The sequence below is a fragment of the Bombus affinis genome, chromosome 12 (assembly GCF_024516045.1).
Source record: "Bombus affinis isolate iyBomAffi1 chromosome 12, iyBomAffi1.2, whole genome shotgun sequence".
Taxonomy (NCBI): domain Eukaryota; kingdom Metazoa; phylum Arthropoda; class Insecta; order Hymenoptera; family Apidae; genus Bombus; species Bombus affinis.
The window spans coordinates 1,063,990-1,089,990 of NC_066355.1; the positions used below are offsets into that span (position 1 = coordinate 1,063,990).

A 26,001-nucleotide genomic window follows, 5' to 3' on the forward strand; every position below is an offset into this window, starting at 1 on the left:
TACAGTATATATGTATGTATGAAATGTATGAAATTCGTATAAATTGAAGTTTTGCGTACAATTGTGTTTACTGAACTCTGAAGATAGCTATACATACTTGCGCTTGCATATTGGAAAAAGGATTGAATTATGACAATCATATGCATTGTGATAAGTTTTATTCCTATTATCGCTATATATAATTATAGAAGTTTGGTTACTTAATTAATAAATAATTTAATATATAAATTAAATAAAAATTTGTATCGAATAGTATTATAAGGACAAAATAATTAGTTTCAGTAATAGCAGGAAACACATTTCAACATTATTATCGGAAATGAACGCCAGATCACGTTAAAACACGTCTTTGTGGTTGCTTTAAATCTACTATAGTTTTAATAATCGCTCATTGACAAATATCCTATCCATCCGAATAAACAAATCATGGTATATAACATAACAAATATTCGTTGCTAGAAAGTAATCAGAATCTTTGAAACGAGTTGAAATATTTAACGTGTTTTTATTTAGTTTCATAATAGATAACGTAATGAATTAATGTTGATTAAAATCATTGAACGCACATTCATGTTGCTATATATATAAAACGCCATTGTTTTTTTAATATTTTCAGTATCATAAGTGTCAACGGTCAATTGACGGATATTTTTCATTTTAACAAGTATACTGAAAAGTTAACGAACATGTTTTACTTTCACCTACACACTTCCATCACTGTCATATACTGTCACACATTGATTCAGACTTGCAATACTTACAGAATAATTACGAGAGATTAAACTGTAAACTTTCAAGTTTCTGTCTCAAACATAGCTTCGGATGTTAAAGCGTATTGTGAAAACTCAAGTACAAACAGTCAACTACGAACGAATAATTAGCACAGAAATTCGGAAGATTTTATTGTTAGCGGCGTAGCGTTATTATAAATGTTTAACTAATTTTTTAGAATACAGTTAGTATAAAGTTAAAGCCAGCTGGATTACGCTATTCTTTATTGTAGGATTTAGATTCCTTTAACAAAAGAAAACTGAGAGAAAACCTTTATTTTTCATTAGCATGAAATATTCTGTATTGAATCCATACTGTGAATTTTTCTAATCGCTACAGATAATAAACATTTCTTTCTCATCACTTCGATATTAGAATATTTTAATCGTATTAAGTATAATTTTGGAAGTCACTTATACACAGCGTACATCAATTGGCAGATGTCGTATTTTAGGGGATGCAACACCATGACCTAAATTCTCTTGACTTCCTTGTATGGGGTTATCTCAAACGTAAAGTATATTCGCGTCCATCCGTTTATTGGAAGACTTGGAAGAACAAATTAAACTACATTTTTCAAATATAAACAGCGACCACTTTAACTTCGTTACGAATGAATAAAGAGACGATCTATGAGAAACGCTTACTATATGTATAAAGGCAGAACACCCAAACATCATCTTTAATAAAGTAAAATAAAGTAAGTACGTGACTTTGTTGTTAAATATTCTAATAAATAATACTTACATATGAGTAAAAAGAGTATGTAAATCCATTTTAGAAAAATGTGCCCTAAATTTTTCGTGTGCTTATTTGCACTTACAAAACAAGCAAAGTCGTAGGAAGATTTTACCATACCTTTCAACTTTGGCTTAAACAATCTTTTTCTGTCTCTTATCAAATTCAAGATGTAATTCGTCTCAGTTGCGTGACGCATCCTGTATATAAATCAGCAACTAAATGAGTTTCACTGTATTGTTTTTAAATTTATTAATTTTTTATTACCATACCTACGATGTATTCTGTTATCTATTTTATAGTAATGGAGTTTTTAACTCAACTATTTGACGCAATAGGTTTCCTTATATTTTCATTGTTTAAAGTATCATTGGAGGATAATAAGTACTACAATAACCTAACATGGCACAACGTTTACAGCTTACAATTCCTTTGTAATATTGCAGACTAAGTTTTTAGGTTCTAAAAAAGCCTATTTTCACGCTAATTTTGTTATCCACGCACAATGTGAGAAATACGCATTATACGTAAAATAACTATTATCGTGTTCTATTATTATTTAACGTCTATTAAAATTTCATCAAAGGTTAGCATAATTTCTTCCAGTTTTATATTAGTAACAAGGCATAAAGAGAAAGAAAATCCCAATAAGATGTCGTCCAAGATACCCGTATTATTTTTTAAAATGAACTTTGGAGAAATATATTACGTTGTGGATCTTGAATTACGTCTGTACGTATTAGGTAACGATAGATCATACGGAGTTGATTCGAATCCTACGTATTTGTTATTTTTCTGATGGAGAAATCTACCAGTTTGCGGATCTGTTTTGAAATATATTACCCTTCTAATACCAAACGGGTCGATGTAACCAAAAGAACCGACGTTTGCTCCACTTGAATCTTGTTCCTCTTCGTGATACTGCCTTTTCAAATAATATTGGAATCCGTTAGCAGTGTTGTATATTCCATCGAATTGAGGATATGCCGTTGGACTACTTCGTGATGTGGCCGTTGGTAATTGAAAGCTTGGTTTCGGATGTTCATTTCGAGCAACAGGAAAATTCTGATAGGTGTTTCGAGAATAGTTGTTTAAATTGCCAAGATCGGACGAAGAACTTGCTCGATTTGGATTGTAGTAGTAATTGTTAGACTTAGATACAGCAGGAGAATAATCAGCTTCGGGTTTAATAGTGGTGCTGGCATAATAATCTGAATTTATATCGTTACCAACTAAAGGAACAACGTGTTCTCTTTCTGGTTGTCTGAAAAAAGACATTAACTGACATTAGTTTTTACAGTCGATTAATTTTGCAATTAAACGTTTTAACTTTGATTTCGCGTTTAATAACATTATAAAGTGAAATCTCCGAGTGAAATTAAACAATGTGACAAATTAAAATCTACATTTTCCATGGCAAAGAAGTTGAAAGCTTAATTTGAAACATGTTCACAAGGTAACTGGACAAAGCTGTTATAGTTGGGTCGGATTTAGGATTGAAAGTTGACCACGTATGACAATCCTATAGGAATACAAATCGACGGTAGGCGCATATTTAACGATCCCCATTTAACGGCAAATATATAAATAAAGAACTTATTGTTTCATCCTTTATATATTATTAATATCTATTAATATCTATTTAATCAATGAAATAGCATTTTCTGGCTATCGCCAAAACATTGTCGTACTATACATAAAACATTATAGTTAATAACTATATGTCGGTAACTGCGCATAAAATTTTAATGGACCACAAATAGTGGAAAAGTTTTACCTGCGGTAGGCGAGTGTTCAAACGAGGCCTTAGAATGCCGCGATAAAAATGTAAGATAATATCGGGGGCACATGCGTGAAGAAATCTTTGTTACATTCAAATACGGATCTTTTCTACCGCTTTTCTACTTCTATTCTAGTAGCTAAATACGGAATTTCAAAGAACGAAAAAAAAAAAAGGAAATCCCGGAAGAAGTCAAACAATTGTTAATAACGATGGCAGATACGGACAGGGCTCTTCAGGCAGATATGGATACAGAATTTTAGAAAGTTATAGGCACTGAGACAGTTTCAAAAAGAAGATGACATACTTTTTATGTGATTTCTATAAGTCGTCTTTTAACATCATTTCGTTGGTCTCGAAATTGGGTACGTGTCGTATTTGGTGCACTAAATGTTAACAAAATATGTATAATACGTGATGTTCAATGCACTGACTATCTAAATAAAAATTCATAATATGAATACCATTGTATTACGATACCGTACAATACCGCCTTCACTTTTTACTTTTTAAAAAAATAACAGTAAAAATATTTCAAATGTGCAGGTTGCAGTACATAGAAAAAGAACAAAATAATTTGTTCGCAGCTCTTCGCGAAACGCGCGAAACTGCGGCTGACGCAGTGAGCTCAGGGATCAACATTTGTATGGTTAACGCTGGGAGTCGTAGAAATAAAGCCTTAGTTGTAAGCTTTGTAATATTATTAACAAATCGACACGTCTCAAGTGGCAAAGATGTACGTCGTGGGTTCTCTGGATTAGATATTGCAATTGGACAAACGCTATAATAATGTATTGTATTCTGTACACTACATTGCACACTACATTCTCTACACTGTTCTGTTGCAATTGATACTGATCAGTCACTACTGAGTGACTGCGATTTCTAAGCATTTACGCAAACATGAAAGGGCGCATCAAAGAGTAGTATCAAAAAAACATTAATGTGATGTAGTGTGCATCAGGCTCTTCTTCGAGCGAATACATTTAACCACTAGCCTTTTTATATCGAAAAATTAGAGGGAAAGGAGCATCGGCGTAGAAGAAAGTGTGGAGACTTTTGCTTCGGGATGTTCCCGATACTTCTAGGATCTATAAAATTCTAACGAACATAAAAATGACGTAGATAGTAATATGTATAATTTATGAGAAACGGAAACACATAAGGAAGTTATAGTTTATAGAAAACGAAACGCATGGAAATAATAAGAAACCTATTATGTGCTATATTATATACATGGTTGATTTAACCATATATATAAAATAACATAAAATAACAACAAAAACAAAGACGTTGAGATTAATCGAACTGAAAAAATGGAATCGGTAGTATGTGAGCGAGTAATAATGGAGTCGTATCAACGCGGTGAAGGGAAGGTAACCATGGAAGAGGAACTTTGTAGTTTAGTTAGGTATAAACTAGCCAAAACGTGATGGTCCATCAACTAAATCAGGAAAGGAGATAGAAAATACTTTAGCACCTTATAGTTGATTGGTCCTCTGATGTACTATATAGCGCTATAGTATAGTGCTAACAACGTAACCGAGTATAGCATTGTATGTTACGTCGAAAGTACCACGATTCGTTTCAAATTCAGGAAAAATACATCGAACATAGGACAAAAGAGTTTTAAAGTATTTAGCTACGGCAAGAAAAGGTAATAACGAGGTAGAGGTAAATTGGACATCCGATTTCGATGATAGGGATTCTTACAGCAGAATGGTAGCGTTCTTCGGTGAAAACGCGATTTCTTGAAAATCAATGAAGGAAAAGATGTCTATTTCCACCGAAATAAATAAATAAAGACCGATTACGTAGCTTTAGCGGACATCGTAAAGGAGATCACGAGTATCGATATGATGTGTATGAGTGTGTATGAATAGAGCAGAGACTCTTCTTGAAATGAAATAACGCCTAATTATTTTATAATAGTTGTAAGACAAACTAAAAGATTTAGTTTAATTAAACGTGAAATTCTTTAAATACATATATGTACGTAATGCTCAAACTTGATTTGGGTATGTATATTATCCGTTGTAGGCATTAAATTTTTCTTTTTGTTCAGAGTTTTATCATTTTAGCGACGATAACCGTTTAACTTAAAAATTTTATTATTTTATGCATAAGGACTTGTATGCAATAATTCTAGCAAAATTGCATGTTTTCATAGCCATCCTATGCTTTTTGAACTTGTATTCTGGCTAGAACTATATATTATAAAGTAGTAATACTACCTGAAAGGATTTGGTGGACGTGATGGTTGTACAAGAATTCCAGTTTGAGGAGGCACTCTTTTTGCTTCCGTTACAGCATCGTAAATAGGTCTGTTTTTACCCACATAAATCATTTTCGACCTAATGTAAACAAAAATTTTTATATAATTAATTAGATATTTTGATCAATTCGCAGCAATAATAAAAATGGAATGGGCTCGAATAGGATTGAATGGAATAGAATGGAATTAAATTAAATAAATTCAATTGTGCATATATTCGATTTTGGGAGTTCCTTGCCTCTTTTATTAAAAACGCGATATTGTTTAATTATGTAAAGAATTTTATTTCATTTTTTAAGTTATTATGAATACAATGGTATGTAAATAACTGTGTCGTCCAGGGAGCCTCAGAAGCCTGTAGAAGAATAAAACTGTCTTCTTTTTGTCTTCTCTTTCTTCTTGTTGTTCTAAATGACCACATCTATAAATCGTTGCGAATTTCAAAGCACTGACGTAAGCGTAGACTCACAATGTTAATTATTAATATGTATATTGTAAAAAAATGTTCACTAGACACAGCTTGGTAAGATTCTTTTGATGAACACATCTAAATTCTACTTTGCGCAGGTTATCGTTAATCTTAATTAAAAGGATTAGTTTGAATTTCATATTGTTTTAATTTGAAATTTCTTCATAATTATTCATAATTCATAATTGATTTAATAAGTATAAATAATATATTGGATATAGTGTATAATATATAGTATTGATTTAATAAGTACAATAATCGCGATTGAATAAGTATCTTTAATAAAGTTGGGAATCACATATTATTCGACTATTGAGATCGTATCGAATGCCAGCGTGTGCTACAACGTAGAAATATTACAAGAACATTGGGTGGAGACTAGAATAAGTATGCAGAATACTTATTTCTCTTACGCGTATGTAATCTCAAATAGGTTTTCAGCCGCGGATGATATCTTGAGTTTGTTCTGCATTTATTGGGTCCTTGGCAGAAATATCAACATACCGCACTATGTGTAAACTTTGTTAAAATGACGGACATGAAAACTTCTTATAGATCAGAACAGATGATGATACACGGAGTTTTATTTTACGAACTTAGCAGGAAGTTAAATTACAAGGTGCTACATATAAAAAAGCACAAAAGATGGGTTGCATCGTGTCAGTGAGGGTAAAAGTCTCACCCACTCATGCCCTCATGCCGCGAGTCAACTTTAGGCGAGTCGAAACGATTGGATTAATCCGCAAGACGCGATATGCGAAACTTGGATACTCTTGGTTCGAGCGATGGAGTAAAACTGCTCGAACGTTCTGCTCTCAAGTGTATCGGCCGTTAAGAAATTATATGTTGCGACCAGGACAGCGTGATTTCACATATTCGGTTTTCTGAAAATTGGTAGAAAAATCAAGATAAAAGGTGAAATTTGTTTATTCTACCGTATTCTACTCGTAGCGAGGATTAACTTTCCAAAAGAAACCATGTGCTTCATGAAACTCAGCCGTTCTCCTGGAAAGTGACGCTAATGTTCTATTAGCTCGTGTATTGACAACATTTACGATATGTTGATATTTCGCAGTCAAATAAAAGGCAAGTAGCATGATATTAACGAGGAAACAGGAAATTATTTCTTAGCACGTGAAATAACCGATCACAAATAGAACGATGCCAAGAGTTAAATAGCGTCGAAGAGGCTACGATTTCGTATTATTAGTCTTTTTGGGGGCATATAAAGGTCAATTACGTTTCTTTTGGAGTCACGTAGAATAGATATGATAGATAGTCGACTTTTTCACTTGAAAAATCTAATATACTTGGTAAATAAAGACAACATTTTTGGAGCTACTAAATATTTCCTATACACCGTAGAATAGCAAATACATACATCTTTTGGTTGGCTGCAAAGTAAAATCAGGGAGAAGTAATCAGGGAGAGTAATCAAAGTAAAATCTGAGAAAATAGATTCTCCGATTAGTGCTGAAATTTCTGATCCTGGTCTCAGATTCGGAACTACACGTAACGATTGTCACATAAATGAGCCAGATATCGTACGGATCCTTGAGTGCAAAATATTCGTTCGGGAATGGAGGTATGCAGTAAAAAATATCCTACGCTGAGATTGGATCGAGGGGAGAAGAGGTTACCGACAACCGTTAGGTCGGACCATACAACACCACTCTTTTCACAACGTTTAGCTCTCATATCAATGTTGAACTCTGTAACTCTGTTAAATCGATCACACACACACATATATATACATATATATGCGAATACATCGGCAAAGAAAGTGATCAAGCCACTTTCAACATTAATGCTTAAAATGAAGCGGAGAATGCTATCGTTTAGCATCCACGAGACGTCGCCTACCATTATGCACTTGACTGCCTATTTTGAGAATGGACAGCGTGTTCAATTTACCGGCGACAACACTGCCGATATCGCAGTACATTCGCGAGATACATTGATGGTATTTTTTAAGTTGTATGTCGTTGATCATTTTGTCAAAACGCTACTTTGCAACGAGACATTTTCCTATTATATTTAAAATTAAAGTATGTTTCAACGTCGTAAGCAAGGTTCCTCGCTAGAAAAACGCAGTCAGTCACGTATACCCCAACAACACGAATGCTACTGTCTACGAATGTTATTCCACGTCGTTAAAAGTCCTACGTCCTTTAAAAATCTATGCGCTGTAAATAGTGTGATGCGTCCATTTCTTCAGCCGGCCTGTAAAACATTCGATCTGTTAACAAACGATTCCCATTAGGACAAGACTCTCGTAGAAGCGGTCCTCGCAAGTTCTGCTTCGAACGTCGAATTTTTATTTTCTGTGATATTAGCATTATCTGATCTACTATTTTTGTCGATGAAGCACAGAGATAGCGTGCCAAGTCATACCTTACACCGCATCTGGACCAAACATTCATTGCCAGACTTGAAATTCAACGATATGATTTTCATCTCAGCCCCCACTGAAATTGATAAAATCGTACAGTCGATATTAGGGAAGAGCGAGAGAACTCTAAGCCTTCTTTTGTCGAACAGTGCACACGATCTTGTAACGAACAAGAGATATTTGCAACTAGATCAACCCTAAATGACGATCAAGAATTGCATATAATGCGATTCTTACCAATACCCGAAACGAAACGTTCTTTGGACGCACCTGATAGAACAAGAAAAACTTTCATGATCAATTTGCTGTTTAACAATCTACGCTTCGAAGGTCGAATTGCGCTTGCAGTTGCCTCAGCTGGGATAATTGCAACGTTGTTAGCACGCAATGTCTAAATTACCATCAAATACATGTTGAGATGAAAATGCCGTGTGCAACATTTCAAAGCAAAGCGTTAAATCCATGATTCTTTTATCATGTTCTGTCATTGTGTGGGACGAAAGTTTTATGTCTCGTAAAAGTGGAATAGAAACTTTTGGTAGAACTTTCAAGGACATTGATAATAATAACAACAGAGAGATGATAGAAAATGTCACTGTGTGCTAGAAGACTTGGTAAACCTTGCTCGTAATATTCAAAGGTACGTGAGCTGAGTCAACGCATGCCTTAAAAGATCTTATGCGTGCTCCTCGATTGAGGAGCTTTCTCTTACCATAAACGTCACTATGGAAGGTTTTGCGAACTATAACGGAAAGGTTCCACTCGATAACCCACTTTTAACTCTTCTTTTAACACATTTTTTTCCGGTTTCAAGAGCGAGTAATATTAGCTCCAACAGAATAAATCGGTAAACAGTATCAACGATTTCATTTTAAATAATGTTGATGTTTCTTCTCAGATTTATATCTCAATCGACATAGTAGTGGACGAGCAGGGCACTGTTCATTATCGCGTAAAGTCTCTTCATTGGCATACGGATATGCCAATTTATTCTTTAAAGTTGAAGATAGTAATAGATAACAGTAAAGTAAATCCATGAAAACGATACGATGGAACACAATGTAAATACAAAATCTGAATAAGTATAGTATAATAGAGACGACATTTTTGACAGATTACTGCTGGAGCAAAAATCATGATACGTCGGATACCAATGACTTCATCGGATCTACCATTCTAATGTAAACGATGGTAGTTCCTTATTAGACTTTGTTACGCTATGACTATTAATAAGACACAAGGTCAAACATTCAAAGGTGGCAGTTATACGTATCCTGTCCCCATGTAAGTTCCGATAACAACCTGTGCTCGCTTGTTCCGAGTGACAACACTATTAACATAGTGTAAGGAGGCTCTGGCTTAGGTGTGAATGAAACGTGTCAACGACTAGTTTTATATAAAATTAAGTTCATTATCGTATTGCGTGCAGTAATAGAAAAATTTCAACGAGATTTACTACATACGTAACATAATATACGTATGTTTAGACACGCACGTTTTATAATTATCTGCGTTACCTGAGAATTCGAAATCCGTTATCGTCAGCTATGTAATCTTTAAGTCGTAAATATCCAAGAGGGTCTAGCCAGCCTTCTGTGCCGATAACTGTGCCATCCAATAATCTTTTCTCCTTCCTGTATTGTCCATTTAATGTTTGGAAACGAAAGTACCTTTCAGGTCCCTCGTCGGTTTGAATATGATATTGCGTATTTGGATCAACGTTCCAACCACTTTTTTCAGCTTCTATTTCGCTCGTAGACAAACACAAGATGGAAACCTGAAACGATCGAAAAATAACAATTGTTTTCCCGTAAATCGTAAATTTTATTTTATGCTATGTCGGTAAGTAAACAGAGAAATACAATAAGGTAACACCTCTCATATGAAGAATATAAGAAACTTGTATAAGATGATTTCAATATTTTCAAGGTTTTATTAGAAAATGAAAAATATGGCGAATTGTTCTTTATAGGGATCATAAAGCGAGCGATGAATCGTTTAATCGTTAGCCGTTTAATAAACAATCTGATACACTGTTTGAACAAAAATTTAAGATATAATTGTAATTTGAGTCTACAAAATACAACAATGAATTAGGATTAATAAATTCAAAAGGTGCTTAAAGGAGCTTATAGTATTGTCAATATGCGATATTATCTTTATCTTCTCTATCACATTTGGAATATATTTCGTTTACCGTGTAATTTATATAGTATTTTGAACAGTTTGGAAATTAGTGTTCATCATGAGCTTGAACGTTCTTCGAGTTAACACCATAAATATTGATTAAAAATACGATACCTCGATTGCATACAGATAACATCATTGTCAATATTCCTATTATTTACTGATATTGATACTTTGTTTAATTTCGACTGTAGCGTTTTGTATTTAATTTGCGACTAAAGGACTCTGTATTGCCAGAGCCTGCAGGGTAGTATTACTTAATTAATAACGCGAAGTAATAACATATTTAATTGTATTTTAATTTATGTAGCATTAATATATGACGCAGATATAATGTTCAGATTGACCAGGTAGAATTTTATTCGTGTCGTTTTGAGTGTGCATTATTTGCGGTTATGTTATTGTTGTTGGCGCGTTGATCATGTCGCAGAAAAAAGGATTTCAACGTATTTCAGCACGGAACTGTGGCGCTTAGTCACCAAACCAGTAGACGATCGTGAACAATCCTCCAATATGAATCAATCCTTCAATATGAATTGCACGTGACTAATAATATTCTCAATATTGTGTGATCATCTTTAAAATGGTTAGAAACGTTGTATTGGAAAAAATAAGTATATTCTGAAATTTATTCTACACATTTTTATGCATCCGAGTATCAGATATTTTTTAAATTGCCATTTGCTACAAAAAGATACTAAGATTTTGATTGTATTAATCGATAAGCAGTAGCGATAATAATTCCATTCTTTACAAAATAGTATTACAATATTTATTTGCATCTAGTTGTGATTGTAATGCAACATGGGAAATTGTATTCGATTCTATTTCTATCGATACAAAATAACAGTATTCAGAGTTTAGTCTGAGATATACATATATAAAATACTTGTTTTTCTCATTTTTAATAAAAGCTTACAAATTTTTTATTACATGTCATTACTTTAAAATAGCAAAGAAGTTCAATGTCACAAAATAAAAGAATCCAAGAATCCTATAAGTAATATTGCGAATCAATATATTGATATAAATAGTGGACTAATCAGATAAAGCAGAATAAATGAAATGAAAGATGATACAACTGTCTATAGGAACTGGAGAGCTAAAGTTATTAATTTACAAGTTATCGTAGTTTGACATTTGCAAAGTTATTTCAATGTTTACGCTATAATAAATATGCGAATCATCCGCTGGTGTAATCTAATGATCTTTCCTCGTGTTGCATAACTTATATTTTGTTTGTATTTGTAACAAAACACGTTGGTAGAAATCTACATATTTAAAAGCAAACTTTCTCGCATTATTACTACCTTGAATATACGAGATATGTAAGAAATATTACAAATTCGAAGAATATGGATAATGTATATATGTTTTGTTTGTGTAAAACAAAAGGCAGAGAGGTTGGTGTTTATATAAATTAAGTAGATATATAGGTTTATAGTGTTTACTGCACGATTATTGTAATTCCGGGGGCAAATTAGCTTATGTAAACGAAGGTTATCTGAAAGTCATATCTTCCGAGATTTTACTGATAATACAACTGTTTCAAACAGAATGATTTATTTTTTGTTCCTCGTTAAAAAGATAAGATCAAAACGTATAAGATCAAAACTCATGCCCCACGTCACAACCCTCAAACGACTTGGGTCGAAAATTTCGCAAGCGAATGCTAGAAGTGGAAGGTCGTGTCTATAAGCGTATCGAGTTTGAGGCCGATACTTCCATATACAAGTAGGAGATCTTACGTTCGTTATGTTCGTACTATCATTATTAACGGGTAATTAATATCAATCCTCAATCCCAAATGTTGAAATGGATCTCTGAATATGAACATTTCCAAGTCCATGGTTTTCATCTTTAACTTTGATTCTTTCGTTTTCTTTCGCAACACCATTTTCTGTCCAGTGATTCCAAGAATGTTAAATTTATTTTTATGGTTAAAAATTACATCATTTTAACAGATGTCACTTTTTAAGATGAATTTCTCATATTATGTCTTTCCTTTCTATTAGTTTTACTTGTAGTTTTATTCCTGTAACTTTGCTATAACTGATTTCTTCCAATACCGACCGTATAGTGGATGTTGTAACAGATCGACGGATAATTGTAATGTACGATCTTGTTTTATATTTCTTATAATCCTTTTTCTGTTATACACGTCTGAAATGTATGGTTGTCCTTTTCGGGGTATGGGTTCGTACTGTCGCTTGTACTATAGACACGTTGCCTATTCGGCAAAAATAGTACCATAGGAAAATCCGTTTATAAAGACGATATTGCAATTCATCCGACTCTTGGTAGTTGCGGATTTGATAGGTAAGTGTATTGTTGATTTAGCAATAAGTGAAGTTCTCGATTCGAGTGAAGTTCCGGTTCGAGTATACATTCGTTATCCTGAGACAGATATATACATAAAGATACCTAGATATTCTACAGGGTCGTCTTGTTTTAATCTTTCAATACAATTATTACCTACGCTTACTTCTGTTGAAAAGATAGTAATTTCTCTGTATGATTTATTTTTTGTGTCGTGGAGAATTAAAAATAGGTAAATATACATATGTTAAAATAAGTGTTACTCTTTCATTCGGAAGCTTGATATAATACACACGAATTACAATACTTACAATGACGAAACTAAATAGGAAGAATTTGTGGCTCTCGGCCAATATGATTTTTCTTTCGGATGATTTAGGGAAATTATGTTCTAATTTTATATTGATATAATGTATTATATTCTAGTTTTCTTTTAATACAGAAGGCAATTTCCAATGTTCCAATGATCTATTGTTCAAAAGTTATGAATACACTTTTTGTCTTTCGTATACTACATCTACTTTTTTTGAAAAATGTGATATATGTACATGTATCTCTTGTATTTCTTGATGTAATATTACCATTACATGCAATATTCTTACTATATATATGTTTGTTGATATTGTTTTGATAGCATATCAATTTTTTACTTATCAATCATTTAAGTGTTAATATTACAATATATCATTAAGTGTTTCTGTATACTGTATATGTTGACAAGGATAAAAGTCTCGGGTCGAAAATTCCCATGCTTGGTTCACTGTACCTTTTATAGTTTTATTCAAATAATATTTGAAAATAAAATTGAAAATCAATCGAATACAGTTTAGAAAAAAATACTTTATTTTACGTATAATGTATTTATTTAATGCATCTTTTGGCCAGTGATTTTCTTTTTTACTTTGCTTATCTGTGTTTACAATTTGAGAGGAACAAACTGCTTTACGCTTAGCAGGAATAAATACAACATATAACCGATAAAAAACGTGTTATTGTTCGGACATTGTAGTACAATATTTGTGACATTGCGATTGTCTTATAAGACGAAACTGTCAACAGAGATGTTTTATCGTAAATATTTTGTATGAGATAAAAGAGATACGAAAATATAATACATAAATTTGACGGATGTTGTGTGATGCTGCAGTCTAACGGATTACTTTTATACGTCAATATTGAGACCTTTAATAATATAGAAATACATTCAACAATGGTGAGTTTACCAATATATAATTGAGAAAAGATATTTAATTTGAGGAAGTATTACTTACACTAACATGAAGCAATAACGTGATCTACAGATTCTAAATTTTGTATTTAAATAATCTTTCTTAAATCTTTAAGAAGTCGGACAAGTCAAAGTAACATACATTTATGTTAAAAAGCTATCTTTGCTTTATTCTTTCCCAACACGATGGATTTTATTTGCTTCATCGCAAAACAAGCACTTCAAAATTAACGTATTCCTCTTTCTTTTTTATGGCACATGTATAACGGTTGGATTTGTTGCAAATTCACTATAAGATTGGTCGAAATAAGTACGTATACGCGTGATTCCACTTATAAGAAGTAAATGTTTGTAACATATTTTGATATAAAAATTCTAATATCTTTTTTTATGATGATAAATATATAGGCATACACAAAGGGATACTCGTTGCATCGATTTTACTATCATATAAAAGTTGGCATATTTACCCTAAGAATAAATGTACAATGCATTAAAATCATTTGCTTTTTTAGATAGCCTATGGCTGTTTCAGAAATAAAATTTTCGCAATTTTCTATTCAAAAGACCGATGAATTAGACATAATCGTTACATTGTATTGTGCTATAAGAGAACTGTTTCTTCCCGATAATTTTCATGGTACGTTAATGTTTATCGTTATCGTTACATTTACTCTATTATTATTTTTTACTCTTCTCGAATATCATACTATATAATTTTGCTGAATAAGCGCTCTGCATAATTTTGAAAATTACAATTTTATCACTATATATTATTATTACGAAAATATGGAAACTGCAAGTAGCAATTAAGTGGCATTATAACCATGGTATTATTCCAGTATTTAATTATACTTTTATAACTGCTCTATTTTGTCTCGATTGAATGACTATTGGTTTCTTATTCCTTATGTCGCGTTCACACTATTGCTTGCGAGCTGTTATGGACAGCTGTGTGGATACGATATTAGAGTGTGCAATATCATGTTGCGAAAGGATTATAATGAGATCTGCATATGCAGTGTAATATAATCGAAAGTAAAACAATTACAAAAGCTATAGTAACTGAAATTATTATATATTTAGTTTACAAAATTACTCTAACCATTATGAGATTCGAGATAAAATAGGGAATCATAATTTGTTCTCAATAATAAGAAAATATGTTTCGAATAAGAATTTCAAATCAATTATTTTGGTGATGACGGTAACAAGATGCTTTAGGGATACCACTTTTTTTGATTGAACAATATATTTTGTCATTCGAAAAATAAATATAATAATATATCAATCATAATTTATAATAAAAGACCATGTCTTTGTATAAATATGTGAATGTGCATTGTCGACCAAGTAAAATGTTGTATATTTATTTATTGTGAATCATTAGAGATGGAAATAAATTTTCATTTCTCCGACGACATGCACAAGTTAAATTATGGCACAACATTTTGCAGTCTTCTCTTCTTTGAAAACACATTATGTCGATTTGAATAACTCGTTTTCGTATTTTATATCTTGCCTTATCGTATTCTTACAAGATTACAAGAAGCCTACCTCTATTATTATAAAACTGAAATATAATAAAATATATTTACACTAAAAGAATTATTTTTATGCTTCACTTTAGATGTCGCTATAACATACGATTGATTAAAATTGTAATTTACTTTCAATGGGATGGAAGATATTTTTAATATATAAACATTATGAGACAAATGTGAAGATGTGCGTGTGCAATTATATTCGATTCTTTTTGTAATATACTTCTAGAAATGTACTTTTAACAGCAAAATTATCTTTAATGTCGTATACACAAATTGTTAATGATAAAACAAGGCAGTACAAAGAATAGTGAGATCTGCAGTATTGGGGACAACGGAAGCAAGGGAAAGGTGACGGAGAAAATAACTGACAGGGATCGTACAGACAATGCTTTACTAACAGTAATTTAGCGGTTTCAACGCTTGCTTTAGGTGCCACTATAAGATATGATTGGTTAAAATTGTAATTTTCTTTCGGTGGAACGGAATATACATCCATTTATAATAAGGAAAATTGTCAGTTTATACACATTTAGTATTTGTCAAAAGTTTGAGACCAAGTTATATCGGTGAAACATTGACGGTATATTTTATGAGCCTAATTAAGAAAAAATACGAAATACGAATTCGCGCCATGAATCTATTAAGAGAATTAGTAAAGCGTATACTGAAACAAGACTAAATATAAATGAGTTGCGCAGAATAATAAATTCTAATTTCAATCGCTGTCAATCTTGTATTGCCAAAGGCAATGAATATTTTGAGATACCGGGGACAACGTATCAGTTACTTCTGGAAGTGCTAAGAGTGTTACGCTATCTTTGACGATCTTAGACAATAAACATGACTCATATATGCAAGTAGACTAGAGAAAAATATATATTGTTGATTTGTTGCTACATTGTATCGCAGAAACCGAAAGTCCGTTACTATTCTCATCGTGTTTCGTGTTTTTGTCATAAAGTTTATTTTCTAATAAAGTTTTAAATAATCTGCTTTACGTTTTTTTAATTCTTTTGCCCCACAGAGTATACCAATAAAGTATTGCCGTTAAAATCTAGGACACTCTTGATTTCAACTATTTATTAACGAAACTCTTCTTAATTTTTCAATATCATATAACCAAACACTTTTTACAGCTACTGTATGCAATTTGTAAATTTATGAAACTTTATAAATAATATATACTTTGTACGTTTTGCAAGTTTCTAAACGTACGTTTCTAAACACACGAGAATTAATATTTAGATTAAACGAATTAATGATTAATTTCCAAAAAAAATATGACTAATAATTTCAAAGAGAGAATTTGCTTTATATTAGAATACACATTACTTGCTAATAGTATTCATTGTATATTATTGGACGTTGTATGTACGTAATTAGATCAATTTTAGTTCTATACTCAAATGTGTGTCACAGCAATAATCCTATTCATTAATAAAATTGACATTCATCGAGAGTCCATTCGTTTTCCATATTCAATTACGACCTTCGCAATTTCAACTTGACATGCATAACACGTTGCATTAATTATTAGTGCATTTTACTCAACAACGTTTTACCATACGTTCTAAGAATATAAGCTGGCCAGGTTATCTCTTTTATACGTTACATACCAAATATGTGTAACTTTTAATACCAAAGTAATATTTTATTATGTTTATTTTATCGGAAAATACAAAAATATTAGGTATTATAATTGCAAATATTTGTATGTTTATTTGCGCTTTCAATTACATTATTGTATCACTTAATTTTATTAAATATTATCGTGGAATTAAAAATAAAATATAAAAAACATTGAGGAACATGTTTCCTAAAATTCATGACTTTTAAGTTGTAAATTTTATATAAGAGGCAACATATTATAATAGGACGAGAAAAAATATTATTGCAAACACTATAATTGCTATTATGTATTAAGATGTGGAAACGAGACGAAAGCAAGGGAATACTGGAAAGGAGAGGGAGAAAAAAGATGCAGAAAAAGGAATGTATGTAAAAGGAAAGAAGAAGACCTGAGACATGCAATAGAAGAATGTGAAATAACGGGAGGACCAAAGGACATAGAAAAAAACACTAAATGAGACTGGAGCAGGTCTAACAGAACTAAAAGTAATAATAGAGAAGAGAAGGGCAATGTAAGATGGAGAGGAACGACAGGAAGGAAGCACAGCAAGGAGGCGAAAGCCCAAAGTTGCAATAGTTTTTAGTCATTAGTTTTTAGTTTTTAGTTTTTTTTAGTTTTGGTTTTTAGAGATAGAATAATTAAGGGAGTGCAATATAATAGTGTGGATAAGAGGAGAGGTAGATATATAAGAAAAGAATGAGACATAATAGATGTAAAACCGAAAGTTCGTCCAAAGCCGAAAGGCACGGACTAAGTAAATAGTAAATAAATGCTATTGTGTATTAAAATAATGAGTAACAGTTGATGCATGTAATATAATATTTAAAGGCTCAAGTTCAAAGATATTTATTACTTTTACTTATTCGAGATTTATATAAGACAGGAGAAATGTACAAATTTTTAGTTATACGATGTTAAGGAACGATAATACTTGTAAATTACAAGAAACTCTAAACGTTAAGAAAGAAGATATATATGTACGTAGATATACATATATCGTGCATATATAGGAGGCCACATTTATCTCTGCCACCCTTAATTTGTCACGATGCAAAAAATTATTTCGAGAGAAAGTTATTATATTTCAGGGGAGGAATTAAGCTCTGAAGGTAAAAATCATCTGAAAATGGCATGTCCTGAGATTTTGCTAGTAGTAATGTTTTTTTTTAATGGAACGACCCATTTTGTCGTTTGCCATTAAAAATATCAGAGCAGAACGTATGCAACCATGTCCCATGACATTGAAATGACGAAAATTTTTTTAATTTTGTTTCAGTAATTCATCTTCCTTGAACTTGTATCTCAATGAATTGCTTGCGGAATTTTTGGCCCAAATTATTTTAAGTGATATGTTATGGGACATTGTATCTAGTGGTAAACAAAAAAATAGGCCATATAGTTTAAGTGACATTACTACTGGTAAAATCTCAGAAAATATGACCTTGAAATGACGTTCACTCTCATAGTCTAATTTTCCTCCTGAAATGCATGTACAATAACTTTCTCTTGAAACATTTTTCTGTATCGTGACAAACAAGAGAGCAATTAAGGTTGGCAGAGTTAGGTGATATATGTATATGTATTTATGATGTCCTTTCTTCCTTACTAGCCAGTTTTTTACGGTCTATAAACACATGTATGTTCAACCAAACTCTGTTTACATGGGAGCGAATGTTGTGTGAAAACTTATGTTATGTAGATATTGGGTAATTAAAAGTGGGAATTTATGTCATACACGACAATATGTAACATGTATTAATATAATGAGAATAATTATAATAAGATTATTATAATCGTAAGATATCTTAACATTTGCTCGATGATAATATACCATAGTAATAAAAATGAAGCACTATGTAATAGTGCGCGAAATTAATTAGCTGATGTTTTTGTAGATAACTAAGGTATTTAAAAATTAATCAAATTCCAGTTAAAGTATATCGAAAAGTAATTTGTTTTAAGTAGAATATTTTTATAAATACGAGGATTCTAGCATACGTATACGTATTAGAAACAGCGAATTTTCGTCGTTTTTGTTATCAAATATGTTCTAATTATACAATGGTTGTTTCTATTGTTTTGCATGTATTTTAGATACAGGATTAGTCTAGCAACTAGGCATATATGCTGGCCATATGTGTTCCTATCCCAAATACAAAAAAATGTAAAAGAGAATTTTGCATTGTTTTTCGGATTCTACCGCAGCATATTCTTTCAGAACTGCACCGGTGCAGTTGCAAAGAGCAATTGCATTTTATTAGATGGAACCCTGTGATTTTTTGCCTTAACTGATTCTTCTTGGCAATCTGAATAAACAAGTATTAGAATACAATTTCAAAGAAATTAATATTTTGTCAGATATGTCAAATTTTATACAATGTTCATCGATAATTGAAATGTCACATCGCGTCATTGTTTATGTTTACTAACAGTGATATTCATAAGAATTCTCGTGTCATTTATAACGCCTCATGTTCAGACTTATCTAGACTTACCATCTTATTCAGTTTTTAACTAGTGCAATATTGAAAGTTATGTCAGATCGCGTCGGTGTATAGTCGCAAAGATAGGTTTTGTAATTAACGAGAAAGTGGATGTGTTTATTGTTCTCATCAAGCGCGATAAAAATCCAAATCCTGCAGCAGAGATCATCGTCGCGAATACGCCAATCGTGTACAACTGCCGTGAACATATTTTAGGAAAAGAGAACACAATTGAAGAAAGTATGGTTCGTTTGAGCAAAGAAGGAAAGATTATACACAGCCTAGTTGTAGGTGCAAAATGAGAAAAAACGATAAAAATGATTTCGCACCCAAGATCCGACGCCTTGGGCATCACGTTTAAACCTAAATCTCCTTCGGTTATTCTTGTGGGACTTTTGAAAAAATAGGAAGAGAATGAATTAAAGCAACTGTTTAGGATGAGTGCTGATCGATGTAAGGGAAAATATAAAGAAAACGAGTGAAAAAATCTTTAAAGTGCAATGATTAGATATTTTGGAAAGTTAGATAAAAGTTATATGTTTCGAAGAGTATTGGCACGAGGAATTAATCAATACAAATGTACTGACGTCTTTTTGTAAAAAATCGCACTGCACGGTGATAGAGCTTGATAAACAATGCAAAATTCTCCTTTACAGTTTTCCCTGACTACAATCAAAAAAACAGTTAAGTCCAGTTCAGTTACCGGACTCGTTCTGCATCTTAAATACACTCTTTAAAAAGAAACGCTGCTTCATCATTTGTACATGAAATATAGTTTTCAACATTTTCTGCTGGTCAGAAATAAAGGTTTCGAATAATTGTTTTAATTCTATTAAACTATCCACTATAGTATATGTGTTATTAAACTATACTATAAAAGTTTGTTACGCGTACCTAATACATTAATTAGACTACGAATACGAAATTGAATTTATGTCTTTCCTACGTGTTTTAATGTGAAGAGTGCAGCCAAGAGACGCATTTGAGACGTGTTATATCTCAGGCAATTAATTATAAAAGTCTCAGAATGCAGCTTACCGTTAACAGGTTCAGGCAGCTTAATATCCAAAAAAGCATAGTCGTTGCAATGATTATAAAAGTACAGTAGAATTATATCACCATGCTGTTCTTTTTTCTTCCCCTTCTTTCTGTGTTTCTTCTTCTTTTTTATAAATTACGTATAAAATTGTTCAAAGCTAATGGATATTTCGTCGTCTAACGATACTTTTTGAAAGATTATACGTTCTCAGAATTCAGTAAAGGAAAGTGAAATGACACAAAACTCTACTGTTTTTGACCAAATCATATAAAGTATTTCATAGCTCATCTTTTCTTTGATACATCAAACTTACAAGAAACGGACATTCTTGATTTCGAACATAAAGCGTTAAAATTTAAACAACATCTTTCATTTTCCTTGCAGTGCAAAAATTAAATTGGAATTTTAATACGTTTTTTATCTGAATTTTGTCGAATATATCTTCTACTTTAAATAGCTTATGTGATCTATTCAGATGGTCTTTTATTATTTGTAAATGAATTTATAGATAAAAGTAAAAATGAAATAGAAAAAGGAAATCGATATATGTGTACCACAGTGAATCATCCGCACGGATTTGAACGAAGTGAGCGGAGCAGACGCGATACGGGGACTGAGACGATGTGGATGCTTTGTATTTTCAAAGCTATCGCCGACCATTCTATGGATCTCCACTCTTTCCTTTACCGTCATTCCCCTACTCTTTCAAGGAACTGGCGCGGTTTTTCCTGCATAAAATCATTTTCATCTCATTTTCTATTTAAGCACAGTAGCTAATTTTATACATTTTATATTTGATACCTATAACGAAGCAGCAAAAAGATATTGTCATGTTTGATGACATCTTTATATTTCATATCGTTCCTTTATATTTGCCCGTATAAAATTTAAGATTTTTTAAAATTATAACTATTTTATAACTTATGTTCGATATTTCGAATTTCGAAATGCGTAGTTAATATAATTAATAAATACCTCGCTTTCATATTACGTTATAGATTTGTAAGTACCGTAATGGCCACGTAACGCTATTCATATTTTTGAATAACTAATCTTCTATCCGTAAGTTGTTAAATGTAGGAAATTGAAGATCATATTACATACTTGTTACCCTGACACTGAATGGCTCATTGTTGGTATCACAAGTGTAAATCGATCAATGTATTTGTTCTCTTACGTGTTAATTTATATTATTTAACTATATATTGTATTGTGTAGCTTGCGTTATATTACCTTCGTATTATCATATTCATCTGTAATGTTCATTATAATATAAAGCGTCTATCAAGGTTTAATTCGCTATTATAAAATACTATTACGCGGTCTGTATGTATTCTCGTATAGAACTGTATAGAAACTCAAGTTTTAGATTATAATTTTGTATTTGATGAGGACAAAAAGTAATTGTACGATATATATCACAAGAATCGAAACGATGTACAACTATGTATGTTGAAACGACATAGTTACGTGCATCCAGGTATTACATTATATGATTGCTTTAATAGCATAGCGTTTAGTTTAGTCAGGGTCAGATGAAGTACTATAAATATTTCTGTGCAGGAAGTTCGGATTGCTCTTGAATAAAGATCGATCATGACGTGTATAATCACCGATCGATAGACAAGCCTACCTGACATAGGTAAATAGTACTTGTACCAATATTACATTTGATTTGAAAGATAAAATGACAGTATGGTCAAGTGCAGAGTTGTACATGAACAAAAAATGTTACAATCTCGTAATTACACGATACGATACATATGCGACGAATCAACTCCTACTGATCCTTTATTTTAAGAAAGTTCATTGCCAATGAACACGTTAATGGATTTATTGCAGAAAATTTCATTTTCAAAATTGTAAATTGTCGATAATAAAACGAATAATGTACGGTTTTTAAAATTTATGTACAACGAAAGAAAAGGATTCTTTCGTTTATAAAATTTCCAATAATGAAAGTCGAACAAGGTTATCAGAGCTACATGCAGGAAAGCCCAATTTATCTTTTTATAGCGATCAATTGGTCGAGTTTCACGATCATATTTTCTCCTTCGTTTGCATCGCTTTCACTTTTACGAGTTAAGACTCTTGTACGCGTTGAATTGGTGCAACTGTATGCGTATATATGAAGCGTCATCTTTGTCAGTGAAACTTTTATACGTGTATCGTGTTAATGTTGCATATGTTCTAATTTTCTCTTTTTTTTTCTTCCATTTGAATTTTTACTGCTACAATTTTTTTTTTTTTTTTTGTGACAATGTATTACTTTATAGAAAGTACAATATTCTAATTAAGTCTGCTTTTCGTTTACAAATATTTATTACCGAGTAATATTAGTCGATATCAACTAAATAATAGGAATTTAAAAAATTTAAAATTTCCCTATATTTTATTAAAATAATTCATTTACTAACAATGATAGAAAAATATATTTCTTAAATTATGCACACATTTACTGACAAATAATAACAATACGAAAGACATGTTTTATAAGGTGAATATATAATCGAATAACTTACATGAAATAACTTTGATCAAATAACATATATGAAAGTCATTGTGCGTGCAACGTGTATGTTCTGCCTAATAATCATGGTAAATATTCATTAACAAGGGAGATGATATCTTTACGAAAAAATCATAAAATATGCGTGATTTTAAAAGCTGTCATTTACAGAATTTTGCATTCTTTTTGACTTGTGACATCGCGAAATTGTGTACGTGAGTGAAAACAATAGCAAATTAAAAGTATAATTTAATGTTTATTTTATAAGCAATCTTTACGCTTCTTGATTCTTGATTCTTGATAAAAATTATTATTATCGACATAATAATCCTGTCAAGCTTTTCACGAGGCGTGTAAGGATCAGCGATCAGTATTCTTTCTATTCTGTATGCCGTCTATTTATGAAGAAAACAAAAGACAACATTGAGAAAACTTCTCATTACCAGTAAGAATAAACAATTGCCAGGAAATAGATAGAATCAGAAACATAATCTCGCAGTCGGTCTTTGTGCGAAAATACATATTGTACATATTGTCCATGATTTTAATATCCATCTTCGCGATAAATTTCAGTTTGTTAACTTTGAATATTTCGTAGTAGTTAAAATAAATCCAATATATCGAATAAAGTTTCTTTATTTAAAACTTCGCTTTCTAGAAAATCGAGTTTAAACATATTAAATAAAGAACTAGTCCGATACACGCATACTCGATGAATTCTTAAATTTGATTTTCTCGAAAATAAGGCCTTAAATGAAAAGATTTTATTCTACGCTTTAGTCTTATTCTTCGTTATTTCCACATAAATCTATTTTCTGGTTGTACCACGCGTCTTGACAGATATTTTATTCATTTTACGTATGTGTGTAAGCAATCCATAGATCTTCGTCTCTTTATCAAAATTATGACAATCTCTATTAAAACTCTCTTATAATAATACATCAAAATTCAAATACCTGTATCGAAAATATAACTTTTTCTTTCGTTTGCTAATTCGATTTATTTCATATTCTATCAACGATTTTAAGAATAATAAAGGTAATTTTTTACGATAGATTATAAATCGCTTTAAAATCTGTATTGATCGAAATGAAGTTTAGAAAATTGTGAAAATGTGAAAAAGGTTGAACACAAGAATGAATTTTTAATTATAAGCAGACGTAAAGTAAGATACTTGCGAATAGGCAAATGGACGATTTTAATATAACGTTTACAGTTTGAAGTAATATCAGAATCGCTCACTCATATAGAGTTTAGGATGTATCATAAATTATTGAGAGAACAAATTTCGATATTAAGAAATAAGTATGTGTAAATGGGTATACTTCCTAATGGATACGCATTACTAAATCTCTAAATTTTTTATCATAATTCCAATGATATATGTATGTTCTAAAATTAATAGAGAAACGTAGTGAAACAATATGTTAATAAGCTTTTACGTACTCAGTTTAATCAGGTTTAAACCATAGTATAATTTTCACAGATGCGATACAAATGCCATGATCAGCTTAAAACCAAATGTTATTTCGATTATCGCTCGCGTTATACAGAATGTCACCGAATTGGCGGTACAAGTCGAAAAGATCTACATGAAAAGATAAGACAAGATCGTAGAATGACATTTATTCGTACAGAGCTCTGTTTTCGAAACTATCGAGTTTGGAAATCAGGTATACTTGAATATGGCTAATTCCTGACTGGACAAGACTAAAATAGTCAATAGGAGGTTATTCTACGCGTGAAATAAGTTCTAGGCTAATTCTTAACTAAACATGTTCATACTCTACTTTCTTGAAAATGATCCCTTAAATGAAACAATTTTATTCCACATGCTTCGTTTATTTTCGCATTTAGAATAACCTGCTGGTCGTTTGCTCATATTTAGTCGATAATTAGTCATGTTCCTAATATCTAGGACAAATATTTTTGTGACATATTTGTCACTTTAAATTTTCGACTTAGTTTTAGATTCAATTTGGCTTGTACTACCAGCTCGGTGACACCCTGTATATCTAATTTAACGTAACCAAATAGTTAAAACTGAAAAAAAAGACAAAGTATCCAATCCATACTCACGTCGCAGTCGTTAAGCGAGAAATAACTTTTTACTTACACTTTACAAGAAACGAGAAGAAATGATTTTCGTATATTAAAATTCAAGAACGGATATTTAAATCTAAATTGGGAAAACGACAAAAATGAATGATTTTAAATCGATATTACTAAAGTAAGAAATGTATCTAACTTGAATGAATATATAAATAAACATATATAATTTTCAGCAAAAAACATACAATTTTCTTAATAAGAATTAACGTTAACAATAGGGGTAATTCAATTACAGTAGCTTTATGTATGTTAAATATGTTAAATATTAGATAGAAAGAAAAATATCAGATCTGAAACTATATTTACGTTATATTAATATTGACATTATGATACTTAACAAATGTTTGATATGGGAAATACTTACCACGAGTAGGAATAACAGCAGCATCCTTTAGATTTTCACTGAATAGAATGGATATCAATGAAATATGTATTAAAAATGAAATACTAATCTTAGTTGTTATTGGTAAAAGTATAGAAAACAATCCTTTCGAGTCTAATCACAACCACTTACTGATCCAC

The 26,001-nt window shown here is 31.5% G+C and overlaps 1 protein-coding gene across 2 annotated transcripts; it reads right to left on the reverse strand.

The window, feature by feature from the left end:
- Nucleotides 1-141: 141 nt before the first annotated feature.
- Nucleotides 142-26,001, reverse strand: LOC126922416 (uncharacterized). Of its 2 annotated transcripts, none has more exons than XM_050734992.1 (4): nucleotides 25,844-26,001; nucleotides 9,943-10,202; nucleotides 5,524-5,643; nucleotides 142-2,773 (listed from the first exon to the last, which is right to left on the reverse strand). In XM_050734992.1, the coding sequence occupies exons 1-4, from the start codon at nucleotides 25,865-25,867 to the stop codon at nucleotides 2,215-2,217; spliced, it is 963 nt and encodes a 320-aa protein (XP_050590949.1). In that variant the 5' UTR covers nucleotides 25,868-26,001; the 3' UTR covers nucleotides 142-2,214. The 2 variants fall into 2 exon arrangements, with proteins under 2 accessions (XP_050590949.1, XP_050590948.1); XM_050734991.1 differs by lacking the exon at nucleotides 25,844-26,001 and adding an exon at nucleotides 20,858-21,486.